This window comes from Cyprinus carpio, chromosome B5 (genome assembly GCF_018340385.1).
Source record: "Cyprinus carpio isolate SPL01 chromosome B5, ASM1834038v1, whole genome shotgun sequence".
Lineage (NCBI taxonomy): Eukaryota > Metazoa > Chordata > Actinopteri > Cypriniformes > Cyprinidae > Cyprinus > Cyprinus carpio.
In genome coordinates, this window is record NC_056601.1 from 34,232,831 (window position 1) to 34,258,227 (window position 25,397).

At 33.8% G+C, this 25,397-nt stretch overlaps 1 protein-coding gene and 1 long non-coding RNA gene across 13 annotated transcripts in view; one reads left to right on the forward strand and one right to left on the reverse strand.

Annotated features, from left to right (window-relative positions):
* The window catches only part of LOC109084798 (peripheral-type benzodiazepine receptor-associated protein 1), a 108,242-nt gene extending 98,983 nt beyond the window's left edge, over window positions 1-9,259 (forward strand). For 8 of the 12 annotated variants that reach the window (XM_042723270.1, XM_042723267.1, XM_042723266.1 and 5 more), the window contains 6 exons: window positions 1,182-1,250; window positions 2,243-2,296; window positions 3,234-3,337; window positions 3,420-3,491; window positions 4,860-4,979; window positions 6,373-9,259. In XM_042723270.1, the coding sequence (XP_042579204.1) occupies window positions 1,182-1,250; window positions 2,243-2,296; window positions 3,234-3,337; window positions 3,420-3,491; window positions 4,860-4,979; window positions 6,373-6,615 (662 nt within the window). In that variant the 3' untranslated portion in view covers window positions 6,616-9,259. Of the gene's footprint in view, window positions 1-1,181; window positions 1,251-2,242; window positions 2,297-3,233; window positions 3,338-3,419; window positions 3,492-4,859; window positions 4,980-5,150; window positions 5,186-6,372 lie in introns of all 12 variants that reach the window. The other 4 variants (XM_042723273.1, XM_042723278.1, XM_042723274.1 and 1 more) reach the window with 3 other exon arrangements.
* A 479-nt stretch (window positions 9,260-9,738) lies between these two features.
* On the reverse strand, window positions 9,739-11,113 carry LOC122137320. The gene is made up of 2 exons (XR_006154771.1): window positions 11,026-11,113; window positions 9,739-10,125 (listed from the first exon to the last, which is right to left on the reverse strand). It is a non-coding gene; the product is annotated as an uncharacterized LOC122137320 (long non-coding RNA).
* Between the last annotated feature and the right edge of the window lie 14,284 nt (window positions 11,114-25,397).

The following is a 25,397-nucleotide window of genomic DNA, read 5'->3' on the forward strand; positions in this document are numbered from 1 at the left end:
GAACTTGGGTTTGCCTTTAAGTTCTTAAAGAGATGGTGGTGATATGTGGTGCTTTTTTGTAATCTATTAATATACATGTAGTAGTCTTTCTCTCATTTAAGGCAAGACGCTAAAGGTAATACCATTGCTTTTTGAGATTTTGGTTCCATAACATGACTTCTTTCAGACTTGTGGAAAGAAAAAATCCAAAATACACATTGAGGTTTTTTACACCTTATCTATTTAGGTATGCAGATTTCAGTTACAATACATATCTTTATAGGCTGTATTTTTTGCTCCACTTCAGCAGCACATGCATACACCAAACTGTACGGTTTTATTCTTATCTATCTACTAAGGTATTTACAGGGGATTTGTTCATATATTATTCACCTGATTTATATAACATAAGATCTTTTTTATAAAAACATGGTGACAGTGTATGTTTTTCTGGCTTTTGACAGTATTGTATGATTTATGGAGTGATAAAAAGAAATATAAAATATCTCCTCTTTAAATACCTTAAAAACGACAACAAAATGAGGCAAGAGTTTTGAATTCAGATTTCTGTTCTGTTCTTTTTCCTTGCTATTGCAAGTTTATATCTCAGAAATTTTTAATTTTTTTCTCTCAAAATTCTGAGATTTTTTAGCAAATTGCAAATTTATCTCACCGTTCTGTTTATCTATCGCATTTTTATCTCAAAATTCTGACTTTTTTCTTTCTTGCTATTGCATCTTGTTTATGTCTCATGATTCTTTCTTTTTTTTAGCATTATGAGAGAAAAGTCTAAATTGTGAGAAAAAAGTCACAATTATTATTATTTTTTTTTTAACCCATGACAGAAACAAGCTTTCATTGGTTTGTGTTTCACAGTCTGCAGTTTCATTTCAGATCACAAAGCTTTGCCGGTTTTACATAAGTGCCAAAGTGGTGTTGTTGTGATGTGTGTTTTTGTGGTCACTGTAAGCAGTTCAAAGAGCGACAGTGGATCTTGTTTCCCAGAATGCTTTGCTGCAGTGGTGGTTCATCTCTTTCTTTCTCACTGCGGTGCCTCATTGCTGATGCTAATGCTTATTCTTATTCTTGTTTTCAGCTTGATGCTTGTTTTGTGAGGTTTTGCTTTTCTTTTGGCTTCTCATTCATTCTTGTCTGCTACTTGTCTTTTTTTCCCCCTCGTATCCTGTTTAAATTTCATAAAGACGCCCGCTTACATGCACAGCTTCCACGCCGTCCCGCTGCACCGCCGAAACCTAGACGCTCCAAGAAAGGTGTGTGTCAGCGCTCGCTGTCTCCTCCTGCTCTCCGAGATTTCCCCTGCGTTTGGTTTGCTGAATTCACTCCCATCAGCTTTCTGCTTCTGCATCAGGAGCTCTGATCAAAGGGGGACACGAACATTAGATGTTCTTCATCTCATTGGTTTAGTTTTGAACCACAGTCAGAATAATTAAAATGAACCTTTTTTACCAAATAAATGTTCCTGGTCTTATTGTGCATGATTCATTGATTTATTCATCAAAGAATCCTGAAAAAAAAATTATCACAGGTTCCAAAAAATATTAAGCAGCACAACACTGATAATGAATCAGTATATTAGAATGATTTCTGAAGGATCATGTGACACTGAAGACTGCAGTAATGATGCTGAAAATACAGCTCCGCATCAGAGGAATTAATTACATTTTAATGTATATTAAAATATAAAAACGTTATTTTACATCATAATAATATTTCACAATATTGCATTTTTTTTCCTGTATTTTTGATCAAATAAATTCAGCCTTGATGAGCAGAATAAACTCTTGTAAAAAAAAAAACATTAAAAATCGTTCTGATTCCAAACTTTTGACCGGTAGTGTATATCAACATATTTTTGTATTAAGTGACAGTGTCACAAATGCTGTCAAACTTAAATTTATATTAAACCTGGAATGATTTCTTTAAATAAGTGTTTTCTAATGTTTGGGCTCACAGCCCCCTTTGGTCAACTCACCACCTCTCTGAAGCTGACTGCCTGAAGTGTGTGTGTGTGTGTGTGTGTGTGTGTGTGTGTGTGTGTGTGTGTGTGTGTGTGTGTGTGTGTTTTTGAGGCTCATAACCACTCATATCCTCAAAGCGCTGTGGCTTATTTTGTTTGGTTTTATTTGGTTTTGTTTAGTTTGATTTGTATTTTTCCCCATGAGCCCGAGTGTCAATCAAGGTCAGGCAGCCAATCAGATTGTGTCTAACCCTTCCCTCCCCGCCCACTTCTGTCCTTTTCCAGTGGAGTCAGCTGCGGTGTTGGACGACACGTCCGCTATGGACTCCTCCAGTCAAGGTTTGAGCTCCTCCTGTCCCGTCCTGCGGGTCTCTCTCATGTTTCCAGCTGCAATTTAACTAAAGTTTAAACACAATCTTAATTTGCTGATGCGGCGCTGCATGCTTTAACAATGAAAACCTCAACCACTCGCCCTCATCTCTGAACTAACCACTAATGATCTTTCAGTCTCTCATCGGACAGCTGAGCTCATGTCTTCTGTGATTTGCTTCACTTTGCATGTGATTTCTCTTGAAGAGTGCCTTTTTCTTCTGCTCAGTGTTTATCATGCATGAAGTCTTTTAACACAAATGCAAAAATAATTGACATGCATTCTTGACAGAGATAGACTGAGCCTGATAGATTGAGTTTCATTCTCTGACACTCCTGCTGCTACTGTACACACATCAACCAATTAATTAACTGTTTAATTAACTTCCTCAGCTAAATTGGTTTCAAACTATTCCTCTGCCATGACACTTGTTGACCTGAAACCGATAACCGTTATGTATTGTGGTCTAACATTATACAATAATGCATAAATTGATTGTTTTTCTAACCATATAATTTCACATCAAACAAATATTTCAATCAAATCAATTAGTTGAAATACTCAAGTTCATAAAATCTGTAAATATTAACATGGATGTAAATAATGCATAAAATGCTAGAATACATCTGAAGTAGTTTTTACTGTCAACCATCACAGCAGATTTAGATATAATTGTCATTTCATGTTTTGAGGTCATTGAGAGCGTTTTCTTCATATTCAAGCTCTGCAGTGTCTGCAGAGGCACCAAATCATCACCCGATAAACCCATAACACAGACTTCACAAATATATCAAATGTTTGATTTCAGATACGTATGCATTTTCTGGCATTTCTGTCACTTTCTGTGTCATTTTCACCCAGTGCATCTTTAAAGACGCTCGTTAAGCCGTTGTGTTTGACTTGCAGACCTCAGTCGCTCCGCTGGTCCGATGGGAAGCTCCAGACCTTGCAGGATGGTGGCCATCTTTGACTACGACCCGAGAGAGAGCTCTCCCAATGCAGACATAGAGGTGACATTATTACCATGACAAAAAAGCTCCTTATACTAGTAAACAGTCTAAAGCATGAGAGTTTAATGTACTGTTTGTTCAGGCTGAACTGACCTTCAGCGCGGGCGACGTCATCTATGTGTTCGGTGACATGGACGATGACGGCTTCTACTATGTGAGTTTCACTTTCATGCCTGTTCCTCTGTCTGTCTGTTAGTATATTTATAATAAATAGGAGTTTTGTGCAATGACACATTTGTGGCCGTGCTACCATTGAAGTTATTTGCAAGGTGAATAATAAAAATTGTGAAGTAATTATGTAATAATAACTGTATTTTGATGCTGTAGAGATCTGAGCAGAACTGTCAGAGCCAGTGTTGGGGCTAACGCTTTACTAGTAACGCAATCAGATTACATTTTGTGAAGTAACTACAAAATAACACATTACAGGGTTCCTACGCGGTTTGGAAAAGTATGGAATTTGATTGAATCATTTCCAAGTCTGGAAGAGTATGGACAAATATTTGCATTTCCAGACTTTTGTCCACATTTAGTTCAACGAAAATAAGTTTATCACACATGAAGTGTTTTCTTGTTAGCTGTTTAGTGATTGTCAAACACGACTGAATGGATTCAAGGTGCACTTTTAATTATGCAAAATGTTTTTGGTTTCTTCTCATGATATTTTTAGCACCGTATGACATAGCCTTGAGGACCTTTGAAAAAAAAGTATATATACAGACGTTTATGTGTGTACGAGAAACCATTAAACTTTGCATATACAGTAGGACAATGCACACTGAGCCACCTCTTGTGATATTAGAGGATGTGCTAAATTGGACATTAGGCCTTGTTTAAGAGGTACTATCATAAGGAAAGCCAAATTTTGAGTAAGTAGATCTCTGTTAATTCATGTGCATCCATGCGATCACTTTATTCATAGTAAGATGGCAGTGATGCACAAAGAAACAGGTTAAATAAAACTAGAAATTGTTATGCGTAAGCATGCAAAAAATTCCCATGTGCATGTGAATAGTTTCTCGAAGGCACAAAAAAGTTTCTTGTGTGCATGCAAAAGTCACTTAGAGAAAATCACTGTAAAAAACCCTTAAAAAATAAAAATATTTACAGATGACTTCATTATTCCTTTAATTTGACAAGAAACCCCCATGTGTCTGCGTCCTTTTTATAGTGATGTCAATGGCTGCTCTGTGCTCAGAATTTAAAGTGATAGTTCACCTAAAAATAAAAAATGTATTACTTACCTATTCAAATGTTGTCATTCCAAACCCATTATTATTATATTAGATTTTTCATAACATTTTTCTTGTTTACTTTTGAAAAAGACTAGTTTTAAAGCTATTGTTATCTAAGCTATTGTTATTAAATGGAGGGCAAATGCACATATGTGGATCAGGGGAATAAAAATATATCCCAGAACCTCTCAGTTTTTGTCTCTTGTATTTCTAAATCCTGTGTACGGTCATGAACACTGAATGACTGAGCAAAGCAGCAGTGCATGATGGGTCTGTGTTGTTTTCAGGGGGATCTCAATGGACACAAAGGCCTCGTACCGTCCAACTTCCTGCAAGCTTTTCCAGAGACAGAAGAAGATGCTGCGCAGACGGAGCACACGGTGACGGAGAGCCGCAGGGATTCACAGGTACGTGTGTGTGTGTGTGTGTGTGTTTATTGCATGCATTAATGTTGATCATTGCATGTATTTTCCATTCTGTTCTGTCCATCACAGATTAACAGCATTAGTTTGTCCAGCTGTCTTTTGTTCTGCATGTCGTCTTATGTGTGTTTGTTTTTATTTTTGCATGGCTTTCAGAAGCACAGGAGAGGTGTTCACTTTAAACAGTGACCGTAAGTGTTTCATAGACCTGCAGCAAACCCTCTCTAGCGTCTCTAGATATAATGGCTCTGAACATTGCACTGAGAGTCTGAAGATGAATTCTAGAATCAGTACACATGCTTTAAAGGGTTAGCGTACCCAAAAGCGTTCTCAAAACTTGTGGCTTTCTCCTGTGAGGTTTTAGTGTTCAGTTTAAGTTGTCAAGCTCAGAATAACAAAGAAAATCTCTAAAGAAGTCTGTAAAGTTTTAGAGATTCAATCAAAACCCAGCAAATTACTCCAGAATTTTCACATAATAATTTTTCATTTAAAGAGATAGTTCACCCTTGTTTTGTTTTGTTTTGTTTTTGTCAGGGTTAGAGACCAGTGTTATTTTTGTATTATTTATATACTATTATAATTGTATTAATATTTTGAATTACCTTTTTTTAACCATATTTTCAGGTTTCATTTTATTTTCTAGTTTTAGTTCTAATAATTTGACATGCTTCTGTCATTTTTATTTTTTATCATCATCATCATTACTATTTTTATTATTTTTTAGGTTTCATTTATTATTTCAGTTGTAGCTTTTGTCTTAATTTTTATTTATTACCAGTTAGTCCTTTTAGTGCTTTAACAGGATTTTTATTTTTAGGTGAACTATCTCTTTAAACTCATGGTGAAAGCCACGCCTCATAAGTTGGTTTTGTAATTTAAGATGAAGCATTTTGTGATCATAAAGTCAGATGCTCAGACTTGGGACTGCTGCTGTATTTTTTCTTCTGCTAATTTGTATTCCCACGATGCCATTTCATACATACAGTATTAAATCTCCTTCATCTTACATCATTTAAGTAATTTTATTTTATTTTATTTTATTTTATTTTATTTTATTTTATTTTATTTTATTTTATTTTATTTTATTTTATTTTATTTTATTTTATTTTATTATTTTATTTTATTTTATTTTATACAACTATTATGCAGTTGGTTGAAAGCTAGCTCTGTCTCTTAGCTCTCTTGAGGACTGGACTTTTTTAATATAAGAACTTGCCAGAAACAGTTTTAGAATTTTTATCATATGTACATTTAAACAGCTTGTGTTCTTTTAATTATTTAAATATTTTATTTTATTTTATTTTGTAAAAAATTACAGACATAGCATTAAAATCTCAATTACCTGCCTAGCCTCATCTTTCCTCTGGTTTTCTCCCAGGTGAGCCAGACAGAATCGTCTGAGCATCTTGATCCCTTGAGCTCCTCTCAGCTAGACCCAAATCCACCGGCTCAGCCAGGACCAAACCCCGAGCCGGACTCAGATCAGAAACCGACCCTGAGCTCATCTCCACCCACGACCCCTCCGTTCCCCGACACCTCTCTGCCCGAGAAGAAGAAGAAAGGTTTCTTCTCCAAGGGCAGGAAGCTCTTCAGAAAGCTGGGCTCCAGCAAGAAAGAATAACTGTGAGCGTGAAGATCTGCAGATTGCACTTTTTCTTGTGTGTCGTGTCCGTCCGATAGGAGAATCTGTCTCATTCTCTGATTTTTGCCATAATGATGCCGATTTACCAGCGCTTTCGTCTGTCAGACTGTTCCTTCTTTTCAAAAAAGCTAATAATCGCAATACTTGTGCAAGTAGGGAAATGGGTTTGAACCCATTAAAGCTGTGACTAGAGCTCATGCCTGTTTAAAAGCTATAAAATACTCATTTGAAGAGTAAAAAGATAGCAAAATATTCTAAATAAACGCTTAACTTCAATATAACAGCATCTAGACATGAATAACCGTCTGCTAGTGTCACAAACATCATCCACTAAAAGACAAAGCACACTTAAAGGAAATATGTTGACATGATATTTAAATGATATTAAAATAAAGCGAAGGAGTGTGACAAAACTATTTTTTTGTCGCTACAGAAATATTTTGCACTACAAGTAGGGTCCAAGACTGCAGAGCTGTGTCCCTTCACCTGTGTTGTGTTAAAGCTCGAGTAATACAAACCAGTTAGTTAAACCAGTACAGACTGAGCTGAACTCAAATCGTTACATATTCATTCATACGCTTTACTGGAGAAAATCTCAATTATCACCGACTGACCGAAAGCTTTTTTATTATCTATATCACAATATTTTCTGCACTTTCAGATTATTTAATCAGTAATGTTGTTGTATTCTACTGAAAATAGGGTTTTATTATATTCTACACACTACTGTGTGGAAGCCTGTTTCTGACACTGAATAAAAAAAAGGGAATTGTGACATCACAACTGCGTTTACATCTTACAATTTTGAGTTTTTTTCCTTGCAATTTTAAGGTATTAAGTCAGAATTGCAGTATGTCAATTAGAAATTGCAAGGAATAACATCAGAATTGTGACATATACTGTAAACTCACAAAGTGATTTTTTTTTTTAAACAATTCTGACTTTTTCCCTTGTAATTGCATGTTTATCTCGCAGTTCTGACTTTTTCTCTCCCAATTCTGACTTCTTTTCTCAGAATTGTGAGATAGAGAGAAAGTGAGAAAGTCTGAATTACGAATTTATATCACGCATTTCTGAGAAAAAAAGATTAGAATTTTGAGATAAAAAGTTGCAATTATTATTTTTTTTTATTGTGGAAAGGGGCTTCAATACCTCTGTACTCATTTAGGCAATCAGTTACATTCTTATGTGTTTTTTCCCCTAATTAAAGATTATGCTTGCATTTGCGCAAAAAACCCACAGCAACAATACATATTTATTATCATTTTCAACTTTATGATTTATGTTGTTTGCATGCTAAAACAGCATTTCGAACCGGAAAATGTTGATCGTTCTCTGTAAATGTAATATATTGTGCATCTGATGATGCACTGAAGCTTTTATTGTTCGTAATGAACTTCGTATTTAGTTCTGCCATGCCTTTTCTCAAACTCATTGACCTGGAACTCACTTTACAATAGCGACATTAAGAATTCATGAAACAGAGAAACATTGACTTCTTTCTGCATGAGCTCTGTCTTCACTCTTCTTGCTTAGTTCCTAATTTCTTTTCCTCCGTTTTAGGAGCATCGTAATACAGACACAGCTTGTGAGCGTAACACCACACACCCTTTGACTTTACATTGCAGTATAATGCGTTTGTTTTTCTGGCGCCATCCGCTGGTTCTTGCTCACGTGAAATCATTTCTCAGGTCGAATCGCTGATCAGTTTCGCGTCTTAAGTCAGCTCTTGCTCTTCTCAGGCGAGACTGTCCAAACCACACAATCTTGCCAAAGGTTGAGGTGCTCTGCACGTCACCACAGCGACCAATCACAGAACGCCAGGCGTTTACAGGGGCGGAGCTAGAGCCCAAATGCCCTCACAGTCAGGAAGTAGGTGAAAGTTTCGACTGTTTCTCGAACTGGCAGAACAGAATATACAAAGAAAGTTGTGCTTTAGCATTATTGTAAATTGCAAGTGTCATCAAACAAGCATCCTTGATCATTTTATGGGTAGTGATGCGCTGTACAGCCCCTTAATATCAACTAGTCAGGTGATTTTCCCCTCGCTGCACTATATAATCCAGAAGCATGCTGTGATTCCTGCCACGGTGAAGCTGAGGAACGCACAGGCCGCAGATCTTACCATCATAACTTCATATCCTAGGCCATAATAAAAAAAAACTAGCCTTATAAGACCTCTTTAGTCTTAACTTCAAGTTTACTACAGCTGTGTTTGTAATGACTGCATGCATGATGGGTTTCCATCTATACTCGGCCTTATTTATTCTATTTATGTGTTGTAGTAGTTGCACGTAGCTTTGTTGAGCTCGGTGTATTTTTGTGATTTGAGGTATGATATTTTCATACAGCTAGAACGAGACTCTATTCTAATGTCTGTCCTGAAGGATGTTTTTTGTACATTTTTATAATGCATTTTTTGGAAACTCACCTGTAAATACGGCTTCTTTTGGTAAATTATTTTTCGGGTTTCTTTTGTGCATGCCGAAACCATGTTTTTGGATAGTCACACAGGCTTCTTGCTTTGTGGGGAAAGTCGTAGTGATTTACTTGATGTGAATGACAAGACTTGTTGCAATATGTACTTTTTACAGAAATAAAGTATATTTTCACATAAAATGAGTTTCTGTTGTGATGGAGTATCATTCAGATTTTAGCATAATATTATATATTTTAATATATTATTATAAATATTATAGATATCGTTTGTATTCATTTTTGAGCCATTTTTATTTCAGTTGAAATGTTTAGTAAAGTTTTTGTCATTTTGTTGTAGTTTTGGGGGATTTTTATGTATGTCTGTATGGTTTTTATTATTTAATTTATTTATTTTTCAATTGTAGTTTTAGTTCTTTTAGTACGTCAAGTTAAAAAAAAAAATAAAAAAAAAAAATATTTTAGAAAAACAAAAAATAAAAAAAAAAAAAAAAAAATTTAAAAAAAAAAACAAAAAAAATATCATCAACCATCAATTTTGCTTCAAGAAACAAACATGCTTTTATGTTAAATAAAAGTTTTTCTTTTATTTCAGGTAACAATTTTCTTTTTTTTAATTATAGTTTCAGTTTTCGTTATCAATAATGACCTTGACGCAAAGACAAATGTGTTTTATTTGTTTCTGTTTTATTGAAGTTGACATGCATCATACAAGACATTTTCAATGATTTTACAGCAACAGCAATCAGAGAAAACTGGCTTTAGTTTCTGTAAGCATGCCGCCGTCTCACGTGGATGAGCATTGACACTATGAGACGTGCACGGCTTTACGAAACCAAGCCAGTTCCTCTTTTCTCTCCTTCCTGTCGTTCTGTGTCGAGCGGTGTGAAGTTTCCCAGCAGCCAACAGTACACTCATCCATAAAGTAGGAAACACTACACTGTGGCGAGGGGTTTAGTAGTGCTTTCTACTTTATGGATGACTGCACTGTACATCCCAATGTCCAGGTGTCCACGTCTCCTCTGGAGAAACGCTGGAGATCTCCAACTCCTCCTTCACATAAACACACACACACATTTCCACTTCTGCACAGCTCTTGAACCGCACCCAAACTCTATACAGACTTGAAACTCTTAATGTTTGAGGAAACTGAGTTTGATTGATTGCTATTTGAACAAACGACATGCAAAACAGAAATGTTTTCAATTAATAATTCATTAAACTAAATTATTAGGCACATTATGTATGACAAATATACTGCAACATGCATTTAGTTGAATTATGTTGAAGTTTATACAGCCATTTTTGAAAACAAGTTGATTAAAATACTGCTTTTATGAAAGAATAATGCGTCATTCGCAAATGCTGGCGGTGGCGACACAAACGTCTTCCTCACATCAGACGGCAGCCATTTTGATTAACATGATTAAGCTTTTTCTTTCAAAAGAAGATGAGCATTTTATTACAGATATTTCTTTTTAAAATGCTCACATTTTTTTGTTTTTGCTGTTGTTTTGTGTTGGAAAAAAAGAAACTACAATAATAGAAAAATTGCATTTTTTTTAGCACTTTTGTTGAACAGGAACTGGTGCGTATACATTACTTTTAAAAATTGTTCTTCGTATTGTCAGTTAAAAAATAATAGCGAAATACAATTGACAATCTATTGCATTCCAAAAATCTATCTGAATTTCATTTTTTTTTTTTTTGTACATGCATCAATGGAGAGTCCGACATAACCATTTGCTCACAAATGTTACAGTGAAAAACGTAAAATATTTATGCAGAACATTAATACATAAAGTCGTATATCGTTATGTGCATTGATGACAAAAAAAAGTAAAGTAAAAAAATACTAAATAAATTGCTTCCTGTTTCCTGTGCATCCCAGTATAACGATAACCATACGTTACCCATCAGAGCTTGTATTTTATGGCTCAATTACATCCATACCTCTGTAGATCAAGACCAGTAGTGCCATATTTGCCTCTTTCTTCTTCTCCAGTGGTCTTAGCAGAGTTCTTCAGGCGTCTTCCTCTCCAGCCCAAGTAGAAATGGGCCTAAAACAGGAGAAGTGCTCGTATTTAACCCCACTGCCAACCACGTGGTGCTCAACCACACAGGAAGAGGCATAACAGTCAGAGCCTCACGCCTCTCTTTCATTCGCTGTTCTTTTTGACCCCCGACTCATTTAAGGACATGCTAATGTCCACATATACAGTATTCATGTATTTGCATTTCCTTTGCGGTGACGTGTTTTGAATTCTGCATTTATTTTACAGGTGCCGTTGTTTCAATTAAGACAGGCGTCTTGATAAATAGATATTAAAAACTAGATCGTCCAAAAAATGTATAATTTACTCACACTGAAGTTGTTCCAAACCTGTATGAGTTTCTGTGGATCATAGAAAGATATTTTGAAGAATGTTAGTAACTAAAAAGTTGTTGGTCCCTAGTGAGAAAAAAAAAATACAATGTAAGTCAATGGGTACCGTAAACTGTTTGGTTTACCAGCATTCTTCAAAATATCTCATTTTATGTTGAGCAGAAGAAAGAAACTTATACAGGTTTGGAGCAACTTGATGGTGAGTAAATGACAAAATTTTCATTTTTGGGTGAGCTATCCCTTTAAGAGTCTCAATTCTGGTTAATGCAAGTTTGTATGAATAAATAGTGTGAAGAGTAAAAAGCATGGTTTTTATTGTCAGTCACTGATGCCGGTGTCACTAATATTCTATTTTGCTCTATTCAAGGATTTATTTGTACATTTAGCAGACACTTTTATCCAAAGAAATGAGGAAAACAACAAGTGATTCACAATAAAATGTAAGTGATTATATCTTAAAATATAAGTGATTAATCTTAAAATATAAGCGATTCACCTTGAAATACAAGTAATTCATCCTTAAATACTGGTAATTCATCCTAAAATACTGGGGATTCATCACAAAATACAAGAGATTCATCATAAAATACAAGCAATACATCTTAAGATACAAGCATCTTAAAATACAAGCGATGCATCTTGAAATACAAGTAATTCATCCTTAAATACTGGTGATTCATCCTAAAATACTGGGGATTCATCCTAAAATACAAGAGATTAATCATAAAATACAAGCAATGCATCTTAAAATATAAACATCTTAAAATACAAGCGATGCATCTTGAAATACAAGTAATTCATCCTTAAATACTGGTGATTCATCCTAAAATACAAGAGATTCATCATAAAATACAAGCAATACATCTTAAGATACAAGCATCTTAAAATACAAGCGATTCAACTTGAAATACAAGTAATTCATCCTTAAATACTGGTGATTCATCCTAAAATACTGGGGATTCATCCTAAAATACAAGAGATTCATCATAAAATACAAGCAATGCATCTTAAAATACAAGCGATTCACCTTGAAATACAAGTAATTCATCCTTAAATACTGGTGATTCATCCTAAAATACTGGGGATTCATCCTAAAATACAAGAGATTCATCATAAAATACAAGCAATGCATCTTAAAATATAAGCATCTTAAAATACAAGCGATGCATCTTGAAATACAAGCGATGCATCTTGACATGCCAGCGATTCATCTTAAAATACAAACAATGCATCTTAAAATACAAGCGATGCGTTTTAAAATACAAGTTATTTATGTTTAAATACAAGCGATGCATTTTAAAATACAAGTTATTTATGTTTAAATACAAGCGATGCATTTTAAAATACAAGTTATTTATGTTTAAATACAAGTGAGTCATCTCTAAAGACAAATGTTTCATTTTGAATACAAATGATAAATGTTTAAATGCAAGTGATACATTTTAAAATACAAGTGATGCATTTTAAAATACAAGCAATTCATCTTAAAATGCAAGCGATTCATCTTAAAATACAAGCAATGTATTTTTAAAATACAAGTTATTCATGTTTAAATACAAGTGAGTCATCTCTAAATACAAATGATTCATTTTGAAATTTGAATACAAATGATTCATCTTTAAGTACAAGTGATTCATCTCAAATACAAATGATTCATCTTAAGGATGTAACCAAATATTTAAAATTGGGGCACCAAACGTTCATGGAAAATGGTCGAAATGAACATTAAAATGAACAGAAATGTGCTAGATGACTATTTCCCGGTCAGCGTTCACCCTTATCTTGCTTTCTGTTCTCCTGAGCTCTTTGGTTTGTTCTCCCATTGCTTAACAGTTGCAACACAAGGGGAAACGGCAAAGCATGTCTCTTCAATCCCCATCAGAGGGAAGTGCAAGATTATGTTTGAGGAAAGTGTGCGGGAGAATCGATGCCAGGAGTTTGTGTCTGACAGACTGGGATCACATTCAAAGTAGAATCCAGATCAGTACGCTCAGTTTATTAATGGAACAGCCAGGTTATTAGTTCTGAAAGTGTGCTAAAATGAAGTAAAGTTGACTAAAAGAGGAGAAATGCAGATCTGATGTGATCAGGCACAGGAAGGAGCCATAAAGCGACTCAAGCGTGTTATTTCCTGTGTGCAACACCTGCAAAGAACTCGGCGTGCATGCATGAGTCTGTTGAGCAGTTGCATGAAGTCTCTTATTTATTTTACAAAGCTTTTAATAACGGCCTATTGCTGTCAGATGTATTTTGATGATTGCATGCGTGCATATGAGTCTTACAGCTGTGGTTGAAGAGGAGTCGATTAATGAGAATATAAGGAGAGATAAATAATGTCTGAATGTGATTTTTAACCCAGAACTCTGGAACATTGTGGTTTTAAGAAGGTCTGCTCTGTCGCTTTAGTGGTTATTGACATGCACATGATGCTGCAGGTTTAAATCTTTGTATCTGAACAAGGGCATCAGATATAGCTCGGTGTGAAGGCCCTGAGCTTTTAATTTCACAGAGGGAACACCGGCCGGGTTTCAATTCCTCAGCTCACGTTATCAGACTGGCCTTTCAAAGTCTGTTTGCAACCATGACAACCTGACACAGCGAGAGCCAAGCTGGGGATTTTTTTTTTTTTTTTTAGTGTGTGTGTGTGTGTTTGAGGTCAGAGCCGCATGGTTTTTCAACAATTATAAAAAGCAGAGTGGAAAAAGGTGTGGTGAGAGAGATGTGATCTGAAGTTGACTCTCGTCTCGTTTGGTTTCGCTATGACACATTTACCCGCCAGTTTTAATGCCTTTGTCTTTTAAAAGAGAAAAAAGTGTTGAGAATGTAATGTTTAAAAAAATACATATATAATATCGAATATATATATTAATACTGTTTTAAGATGAGATATTTGGATATATATTAAATATATTTAAATATTAAGATATTTTTATGTTAAAAGTAAATATTAAAAATATTAATTTGAAACCTCTGAAATGTACAAAACTATGCTGTTCATAGGCCTAAGTTTGTTTAAGTATGTTTAAATTTCTTTTTTTCTGAATATACTAGACTGATTACGTTTTTAGTATTTTTTTATGTCTGTATAGTTTTAAGAATTTATTTTTAATAAAATATTTTATTTCATTTAGTTTAGCTGAGATAGCTAAAGTAAAATAATTGTATATATTTTATTTTGGTTTATTTTTAATACAATATTTTATTTATTCATTAGTTTTTAGCTAAAATAGATTAAATACATTTATATTTCTTTATTTTATTTTAATGCATATACAGTGCATTTATTTTAATGTTTTATTTATTAGTTATATCTAAAATAGATTAAGTTCAATAATTTTATATTTAATTTTAGTTTAATGATGTTTTTAAATTTTATTTAAAATAACAAAAATGTTTTATTTTTTATGGTTTTAGTTTTAGGTAACTGTAATAACCCTGTAGCAGATATCACTAGTTTACCTAGTCATGTTTAATAGAATTTTACTAACCAGAAATTGGCTAATGAGAAACATAAAAAGGTTTGTGTGCAATTTAAAATGGGTCACGATTTAATCTAGCAGGAAGTGCACTTTCATATTTAGACACCACACAGCATGCAGGTCAGTAAGACAATCATTATGCTAAACAGACTGAAGAAAGATGCTCTGAGAAGCAGCTATTTTGTATTTTTCCCCCCATATATCTAGAAATACTGAGAAAGAGGAAAACACAAGTTAACAGAGTGTGAGGAGAGTGAGAGTTTGTCTGTTGCCACTTTCTCGTGGCTGCTGAAGTCTAATTGTGTCACAGACGGCAGGTTTTTTGCTCTTTAACTTTTCCTGGAGTGAGTCCATATAGGAGCAGAATATCACCTACAGCAATTAAAAATAGCTCAAACTTAATTCACTGTCAATATAAATGAAATCCCGATTTTTAGTGCATTAGTGCAAATTATTATGAAGAATAAATGTTTTTCTCAACTTGTAAAACAGTTTTGGTTAGTGTTAACCAATACTCAGCTAATTATTCACTGTTTTATGTGGCTGTTTTATGTAAAATGTTGTACTTTAATGCCAGTTAACTATTTGTGATCCATTTCATTCAAGATGGATTATATATATATATGTATACTTTTTTTTTTTTCTTGCTGAACATCGATTTTCCCTTTAAAATACATCCCATTATTAGAGTAAAATGAGTTGCATGTTGATCTTAATGCATAAAGCTGCCTATTTGGATGCACTCGTTTAAGTTACACTTTCTATATATATATATATATAAACAGATCAATATTGTAAAGCACAAACACACTTGGGTTTGAGATGTGCAATCTATAGATTTATTGCAGACAGTGTGGTGTTTGTGGTTATGTTGATAGTTTATCTGATTCTCACACCTGTGATGGCTCATGTAACAGGTCAATGTATAGATCAGTCTGAACAGGAAGTGACCTGTGCTCGTGCTGGAAGCTGATTGGCTGTTCTGTCTAGACTGATAGACCTTTATCTGGTTTGGCAGCAGCTTCCCCTCCCCTGCTCTCCTCCCGTGTGTCTTTGTTTCCTTCATTCGTCTTAACTGTCCTCAAAACCGACCGCTGACCAGTGTTTTGCAAATGATGGCGTCACTGATTGTTACTTCCTCTGGTTTTAAAATATGACTCTGAGCCGCTGTGTGCGTGAGAAAGAGAAACATCTATTAACACCTTCAAATATTCATTAGTGGTATTGTGGCAAAGATCAGTCAAGTTGTTATAAATGCATGACAGCCTTTTTCTGTTTCACAGCAGCTTTACAGAAAATGTAAAGACCCATCAACACACTGTATCTTAAAATTATTCAAATGAATAGCCTGAATATTACAAAATCATTTAATATTACAAAATCATTTGCGAGTCTTGTTTTTTTAGCCTGAATATTACAAAACCATTTAATATTACAAAATAACATGCATGTCTTTTTAGCCTGAATATTAAAAAGATAATTTAATATTACAAAATAATTGGCAAGTGTCTTGATTTTTTTAGCCAGAATATTACAAAATCATTTAATATTACAAAATAATTTGCAAGTGTCTTGTTTTTTTTTTAGCCTGAATATTAAAAACAAATTAATGTAATATTACAAAATAATTGGCAAGTGTCTTGATTTTTAGCAAGAATATTACAAAATAATTTGATATTAGCAAATAATTTGCAATTGTATTTTGTTATTTTTTGAAAAGTGTGTTGGAAGTGAGCTGTTACTTTGGTAAGTGATCAGATGCACTATTTTCACCTGCTGGGAACACAAAACAAATAAGATCACTCTCTTATGCAAAAACCGCTTAGACAACCCACACTGAAAGATGAGTTTAGTTCTCTCACATTCATTAAATCATATATCTGCACTCACTAGTGTGCACGTCTCCAAATATGGCCATAGAAGGAACCGGCCAATAGCAGCCGCTCTGGCAGACGTGTCATGATGAGGTCACACACGACGGCCGTCATTCTGACTTTAAACTGAAGATTGTGTGACTGAAACACTCAGAGATCTCCTACAACTGGAGGATATTATGTAACATAGTGTGTGTGTGTGTGTGTGTGTGTGTGTGTGTGTGTGTGTAGACTGATGCTGCGTTTCAGATGTTTTGCTTCACCGGAGGATATGATGTAACATGATATGATTAATCATTTGGTCTGATTTGCTTGATAAGTGATTCAGACTGTCATTTTATCTATTGATGGATTCTGTACATTATAAAACACAATCCTTATTCACAAGTGGGATCACACACACATAATATATATATTAATTCCACAATTTTGAATTCCACAATAAATTTAATGTTACTTGCCATTTCTTTATATTTGTTGTGAAATTTTGTGAAACACATTCTGAGTGAAAATTGTTTCAAAGTGAATCCTACACCACGTTTCTTTCAATGCAGAGATCAATATAACGCTTACATGGAGGTCAAAAATGACCTTTTTTATGAAATGAATGCACTTTATATATATATAAATAAATATATATATATATATATATATATATATATATATATATATATATATATATATATATATATATATATATATATATATATATATATATATTGATATATTATGTGATCCATTTTTAACTTATTCCTTTAGGGGATTTAATGATACTAAATTATTTTTATGAAATAGTTGTGATCCATTTTTAACTTGTTCCTTACTTTTAAAAGCATCACCCTAAAAATGAAATTTGCTAATTAAACTGTCATATATCTTGAATACTTTTGGGCACAAACTTCATCCAAAAATGAACATTTTGCCATTAATTACTCACCCTCATTTCATTCCAAACCCATTAGACCTTCGTTCATCCTCGGAACACAAATTAAGATATTTTTGATGAAATCCGAGAGCTTTCTGACCCTCCATAGACAGCAACGCAACTGAAATGTCCTCAGGTCCAGAAACACAGTAAGGACATCGATAAAATCAGTGGTTCAGTTGTAGTTTTATGAAGCTACGAGAATACTTTTTGTGCGCAAAGAAAACAAAAATAACTGATGTCACACAGGGCTGGGCGATATGGCTATAAGAAATTATCAAAATATGATTTTTCATATCAGCCGATATCGATAATTATTGCGATAAATTTAAAATCTTTAATTCTTTCAAGTTTAAAGGCAGATTTTTGCTCCTAAGTAAAAGTTGTTGAATCCAGACAGTTAAATGTGGTTTTATTATCAAAAACAGAACCATCTGTAAAAATTGTAACAGACTAATAATTATTATGTTGAATAAAATAATTATTCCTTCTATTATTACTAAAAAAAAAAAAAAACAAAAAAATCAAAAAAACCATAAAAAAAAACCATCATTATTTCTACCAACAATTTTTTAAAAAAAAAAAAAAAATACATTCAGTATTAATGCACATACACTACAGCTTAATCAAAAATACAAAACACTGTATATTCCTTAATGTATGCCTACATTAATAATATAATGAAATTCTATATGAATATCCCACATTTCTGCCTCCATACATGGTGTAGTTGTTATTATAGTAAATGCATGGTAAATGATGGCGATTTGTAGATTGAAAAGCTAATCTGACTGTTTCTCCTGTTTGTTAGCGCTGTTTTGTTTAGCTTTAAACTCATCATTACCAATCATTGAGACATTTGTGTTCTTCAGTGCTTCACACTGGATCTCACGGGGGACATTCTAAAACTCTTAATGTGAAAAACACTTAACGTGGCTTGATGTAGGCCTATTTATACACTGTTTTTAAAGGACCAAACTCAGTAAACACATAACACACAAATCATGAGTAATTAAAAGCATTGCGTTCTTATTCTGGGCTCATATGCTTGTCTGTGCACAGTATGATTTATTAATAATGTGTTTACTGAGTTTGGAAAATACTTAACGCATAATTAAATACATTGTGTTCTTATTCTGGACTCATCTGCTTGTCTGTACATAGTATACTTTATTATTAATAAGTGCTGTCAATCAATTAAAAAAAAAAAAAGATTAATTGCATGTTTATTCCTGAAATTAATCTTGATTAATCCCACTTAACGTTAAAGTTTTAAAATATACTTTTATATTGCAATCATTTCACATTCAATCTTCAAATTAATGTACAAACAAAGACAGTATATTTAATATTTGTTTAATTGCACATTATGGTCATTTTAGACCGCAAGGAGTACACAAGTGTGATTATTTCAAGTGAACTTATTTTTTAATATATACAAACCCGATTCCAAAAAACTTGGGACACTGTACAAATTGTGAATAAAAACATGATTGCAATGATGTGGAAGTTTCAAATTTCAATATTTTATTCAGAATACAACATAGATGACATATCAAATGTTTAAACTGAGAAAATGTATCATTTAAAGGGAAAAATAAGTTGATTTTAAATTTCATGGCATCAACACATCTCAATGTTTACCTCTGTGTGGCATCCCCTCTTCTTTTTATAACAGTCTGCAAACGTCTGGGGACTGAGGAGACAAGTTGCTCAAGTTTAGGAATAGGAATGTTGTTCCATTCTTGTCTAATACAGGCTTCAATTTGCTCAACTGTCTTAGGTCTTCTTTGTCGCATCTTACTCTTTATGATGCACCAAATGTTTTCTATGGGTGAAAGATCTGGACTGCAGGCTGGCCATTTCAGTACCCAGATCCTTCTTCTACGCAGCCATGATGTTGTAAATTGATGCAGTATGTGGTCTGGCATTGTCATGTTGGAAAATGCAAGGTCTTCCCTGAAAGATACAACATCTGGATGGGAGCATATGTTGTTCTAGAACTTGGATATATCTTTCAGCATTGATGGTGCCTTTCCAGATGTGTAAGCTGCCCATGCCACACGCACTCATGCAACCCCATACCATCAGAGATGCAGGCTTCTGAATTGAGCGCTGATAACAACTTGGGTTGTCCTTGTCCTCTTTAGTCCGGATGACATGGCGTCCCAGTTTTCCAAAAAGAACTTCAAATTTTGATTCGTCTGACCACAGAACAGTTTTCCACTTTGCCACAGTCCTTTTCAAATGAGCCTTGGCCCAGAGAGAACGCCTGCACTTCTGGATCATGTTTAGATATGGCTTCTTTTTTGGCCTATAGAGTTTTAGCCGGCAACGGCGAATGGGCGAATGGCACGGTGGATTGTGTTCACCGACAATGTTTTCTGGAAGTATTCCTGAGCCCATGTTGTGATTTCCATTACAGTAGCATTCCTGTATGTGATGCAGTGCCGTCTAAGGGCCCGAAGATCATGGGAATCCAGTATGGTTTCCAGGCCTTGACCCTTACGCACAGAGATTGTTCCAGATTCTCTGAGTCTTTGGATGATATTATGCACTGTAGATGATGATAACTTCAAAATCTTTGCATTTTTTCTCTGAGAAACTCCTTTCTGATATTGCTCCACTATTTTTCGCCGCAGCATTGGGGGAATTGGTGATCCTCTGCCCATCTTGACTTCTGAGAGACACTGCCACTCTGAGAGGCTCTTTTCATACCCAATCATGTTACCAATTGACCTAATAAGTTGCAAATTGGTCCTCCAGCTGTTCCTTATATGTACATTTAACTTTTCCGGCCTCTTATTGCTACCTGTCCCAACTTTTTTGGAATGTGTAGGTCTCATGAAATCCAAAATGAGCCAATATTTGGCATGACATTTCAAAATGTCTCACTATCAACATTTGATATGTTATCTATATTCTATTGTGAATAAAATACAAGTTTATGAGATTTGTAAATTATTCCATTCCTTTTTTACGCACAATTACTACAGTGTCCCAACATTTTTGGAATCGGATTTGTGTGTATATATATATATATATATATATATATATATATATATATAAGTTTTTTTTTTTTTTTATAAACATGTTTGTTTTTTAAAGAAAACAGGGACAGCGTACAATAAACATTAACCTCAAAGGGAGAGATGCATAGTACCGGGTTTTAGCTCAAGAGCTAATTTTCACCCATAGTCCCTGGGCAGGCTGATGTTAAGCTACAATATATAAAACATACATGAGTAATAAGATTTACACTTTACACAAAAAAAAAAAAAAAAAAAATTGTACAAAAGTTCATGTTCACTGATGAAGTAAAAAAAATTTTTTTGTGGTCATATAGCAGGTGGCAAAACCTTTACCAGGTTCCTATCATTCTGATGAAGTAAAAAAAAAAAAAAAAAAAAAATGACTGCAATGAGTGTTAAATATTTCGACATGCATGAAGGTTTGGGTAGTTTTTGTACAGTAGAAAGTGAGTCGTGCTTTTAATCAGGTCAATCTGAGTTTGACGAGACTCAACGGTTGATCTTGAAACAGGAAGCTGATGTGGATCTGAGCTTCAAATCTCTTTTATTTGATTATCAATCAAGCTTACAAACTCAGCTTTGTTTTTAAACTCATTTTAGTGTAGCATGAGGATTTTCATGCTTGAGCTAGTTTCAGTTAGCTTTTAAATGATAAAAAAACAAGTTCTAGTAGCTCGTAACTATGTGCACACAAATTAAACATAAGAAATAAAGAGCATTGACCATGAAGACAAGTACATTACATTAATTGTATTTAAACCAGAATTCAGTCTGCATAATTAGGATTTTGTAATATACGTGAGCTGTATGTAAATGGTTTTCGGTCGTATGCTGACTTGCTGGTTTTGAACTGGATCTTTTACTGAGTGGGTGTGTTTTTGCACCATGTTTTAGGGTGTAAACTTTGGTGCAAACCCGAAACACTTTGAAGTGCACAAATACAGCCTACATAGTGAGCCGCTGTTATGTATCTGTGGTTAAACTCAACAGAACTCAAAACTGGGGAGGGGAGACAAATCACCTGCTTTTTCGCCCAAATCTAAACGAGATCTTAAAATACAAAAGTGTTTCTAATATAAGAACCTTCTTAAATTCTATAAATAATTTTTAACTTTCTAGTTATTTGAAAAGCATCTGCTTTAGTGTTTTAAAGAACCCAAAACATTGATTTGAAGGATCTGTAATGATTTTTTTTTATTAATTAATTAATTCACTCATTTATTTTTGCATCATTTCAGTCTGTAATTTCTCTTCAGAGCACTGAAGTTATTTCTGTCTGTGTTCTAATGAGAAGTTGTACTTTCACTCCTAAGTTTCATTTACCTCATTTTAAGTAACTTTCTCTTCTTCATTTGTATAGGTGATGAACCTCATCATAACTCACTGACGTGAGATCAGTTTTGAGGTGGGCGCAACAGCATAAAAAACAGAGCTTGTTTGTTATATTGTTAATATGGGTGAATGAATATATTTTAACTTAATATTATTTATTATTATTTTATCATATTAAATTATTTTGCAGTATTCAGGCTAAAAAACAAGACATTTGCAATTTTTTTTGTAATAAATTATTTTGTAATATTCAGGCAAATAAACAAGACACTAAATATATATAACAAGAAGCAAAATATTTATATATATATATATATATATATATATATATATGCAAATCAGCATTAATAAAATATATATATCTAATATAAAGTGCAACACTTTCTTTACCAAAAAGTGCTTAGTCCTGTTACACATCTGTACTTACACATACCATTCAGTGGGTAGTTACACAAACATTAGAGCTATAGATACTATGTACCAATATGTAGAAATATATGAATATACATATGTATATATATAGTTAAATATGTAAAATACACAGGTATTAGGTACACATGTATAATAATAAATGGGACACATATGCACATATAGAACTATGTAAACAAAAACTTTGAAATTGTGCGAGTACCGCATCTACACATAACAATTTATATATACACACACACACACACACACACACACATTATTGCTGTCAAACAATTAATCGTGATTAATCACATCTAAAATAAAAGTTTTTGTTTACATAATATGTGTGTGCATACTGTGTATATTTATTATGAATACATAAATACACACACATGCATGTGTCTATTTTGAAAATATTTACATATATGTATATTCATATAATTTTTATTATTTATAAATATATTTAATATATAAACAACATATTTTTCTTAGATATATACATGTGTGTATTTATATATATCATGTAACACATATTTCACGTAAAAAATTTTTGAACTTGATATTAGATTGATGTTTGACAGCACTAATATAGTGGACAGTCCTAAGGATTTAAGCAATCAAGTGCACTGGTATTACAGTGGTGCACCAAATCCAACTCGAGATCCAACTCCTCCCACTTTACATATCCCTAAACCTACCCATCTCCACCCCTGGATCAAATGGTTCCAATTACTCTCATACATGTTGTTACAAAATCTAGTTATATAATTCCTGTTACACAAGTACTTAGTCAAGTGAAAAAAAGTGTTGTTACCAATGTCCTGTTGTTACATGTGTGTAGCTACAGAAATAATCCTGAGGTTTGTTACATGTGTGTAGCTACAGAAATATCACAGCTGTAGATACTATGTACCAATGTGTACTTACACTGTGGTTACATACTACGTACACATTTAGTTACTATGTAAGTACACAGGTATTAGGAACACAATATAAAGTGGGACCTTAAAAGGTATTTAAAATATACATAAAAATGTTGACACAGTTTTTGCACTCAAACCTCCATCGATGTAAATGAGCTCTGAAATCATAAGGCACATTAGTAAGATCACTCTCAAAATGAACACAATTTCTGATTCAGCTTTGCATGTCAGTTCATAATGACCTTGATCAAACATCATGATAAGCTCAGTGACGCAGGTCTGTGACTGGCCGTGTGTCAAACCCGTACAGATCCCCATCACTTACAGAATTACTATGATTCATTCAGGCCCAGCTACAGTCACACTCGCCGAGGTTCATGCCTCATGTTAAGTAGGTGACATTCAAAATGACATTTAGTCCTTTTTCAGACTGTTGTCTGTCTCAAGCATGTAACATTTGGAGCTCCAATTAGAATTTTTATTCAGTTTAAACAAACCACTTCCTGTCTGCTGCTAGTGTCACATGTACAGTGCTGTTTGTTTACTACAATCACACTAGATTAGATATGAAATATCACTCAAACGCTGAAATGATGTTTTCGCCTCTCTTGTCAAATGGTTTGTTTGAACTGTGTGCTTGTGTTTTCTTTTTTTGATATTTTGTGATCTAATGCAGTAACATTCAGACATTTTGAAGTGTGACTTAAGTGTGTGTGTGTGTGTGTTTAACATCATGTAGCATCAGGAAATGTACCATGAAAAATACTTCTGGTAAGAAGTCTGTGAGTGCAGCATTTCTCAGACAGCGTGCTGCTGCAATCAAACGACTGAGATGACTGTGAAGACTCATTTGTGAGTCAGTAACTGTTGTTTGCTCGTGTGAAGGAGGTGATGTTTCCCTCTGAAACGTGACAGAGGTGGAGATGTGAAGTGTTTTTCTCAAACATGGAAAAATCAGGCCCAACCAGCACGCTTCCCACATCGACATCGAAAAAAAGACACTTTCAAAAAGCTCACATTCGTCTAAGGTTAGTTGCAGTGTTTATGATGCAAATGATAAACAGTGCGACACTTTGTTGCATTACATGACAATTTCCTACAGACACAACAATACATTCATGTCTTCTTAATAAACATAAGCACTCATGTCCCATCTGCTTGCACTTTCACAAATTCTTTGTAAATATCACAGTAATAAATAACTATACTACTTTAAAATCTCTGAATATCACTTATCTGATTTTTTCAGTTGGACCTGCCAAAATAAATGCCTTAAGAAAATCCTTAATAAAATCATATAAAAAATAAAAAAATCATATATATATATATAAATATACATAATATTTTTGTTAAATTTCAATCTAAAAATTTGAAAATTGAGAAATTATACTTAAGGTATTACACATTCCATGTCAATATTCGGAATTTTGGACACAATTAAAAATTGCATTCAAAGAGGGGAAATCTGAGCTTCCCAGCATGCTTTGAAACGGTCTGTATAATGAGTAAATGTTTAGTTATTCAGATCTACTTAATCTTGTTCCCTTACATTTACTCAGTTCATGAGGAGTATTTCAGCCATCTATCAGCTTTAACCCTTGCTGTACTGAAAATCCTTTAGATAATTTGATGTTCCCTTGCCGTGTCAAGTCTCATAATGCTCTAAATCTTGAATTCAATCTTTTGTCAATAAGTTGATAAAACCATTGAATCCAATATTTGGTAATAATACAGCATAACAAGTATGTTTATGCAGGCTCTACATTTTTGAGCAGGAATACCACAAGAAGGTAAAAAATAAAATACCAAGAAAGTACCAAAAATTATCCAGTGGGGGAAGTTGTTATATGTTGCCAGCATAATATTTCAGTCAAATGTATCATATTTAAATATAATTGGTTTTGCATCATCCTCCAAGTCCAGCAAATGTTGACTTTTCCTAATAAAGAGTGCATCATGTCCGTTG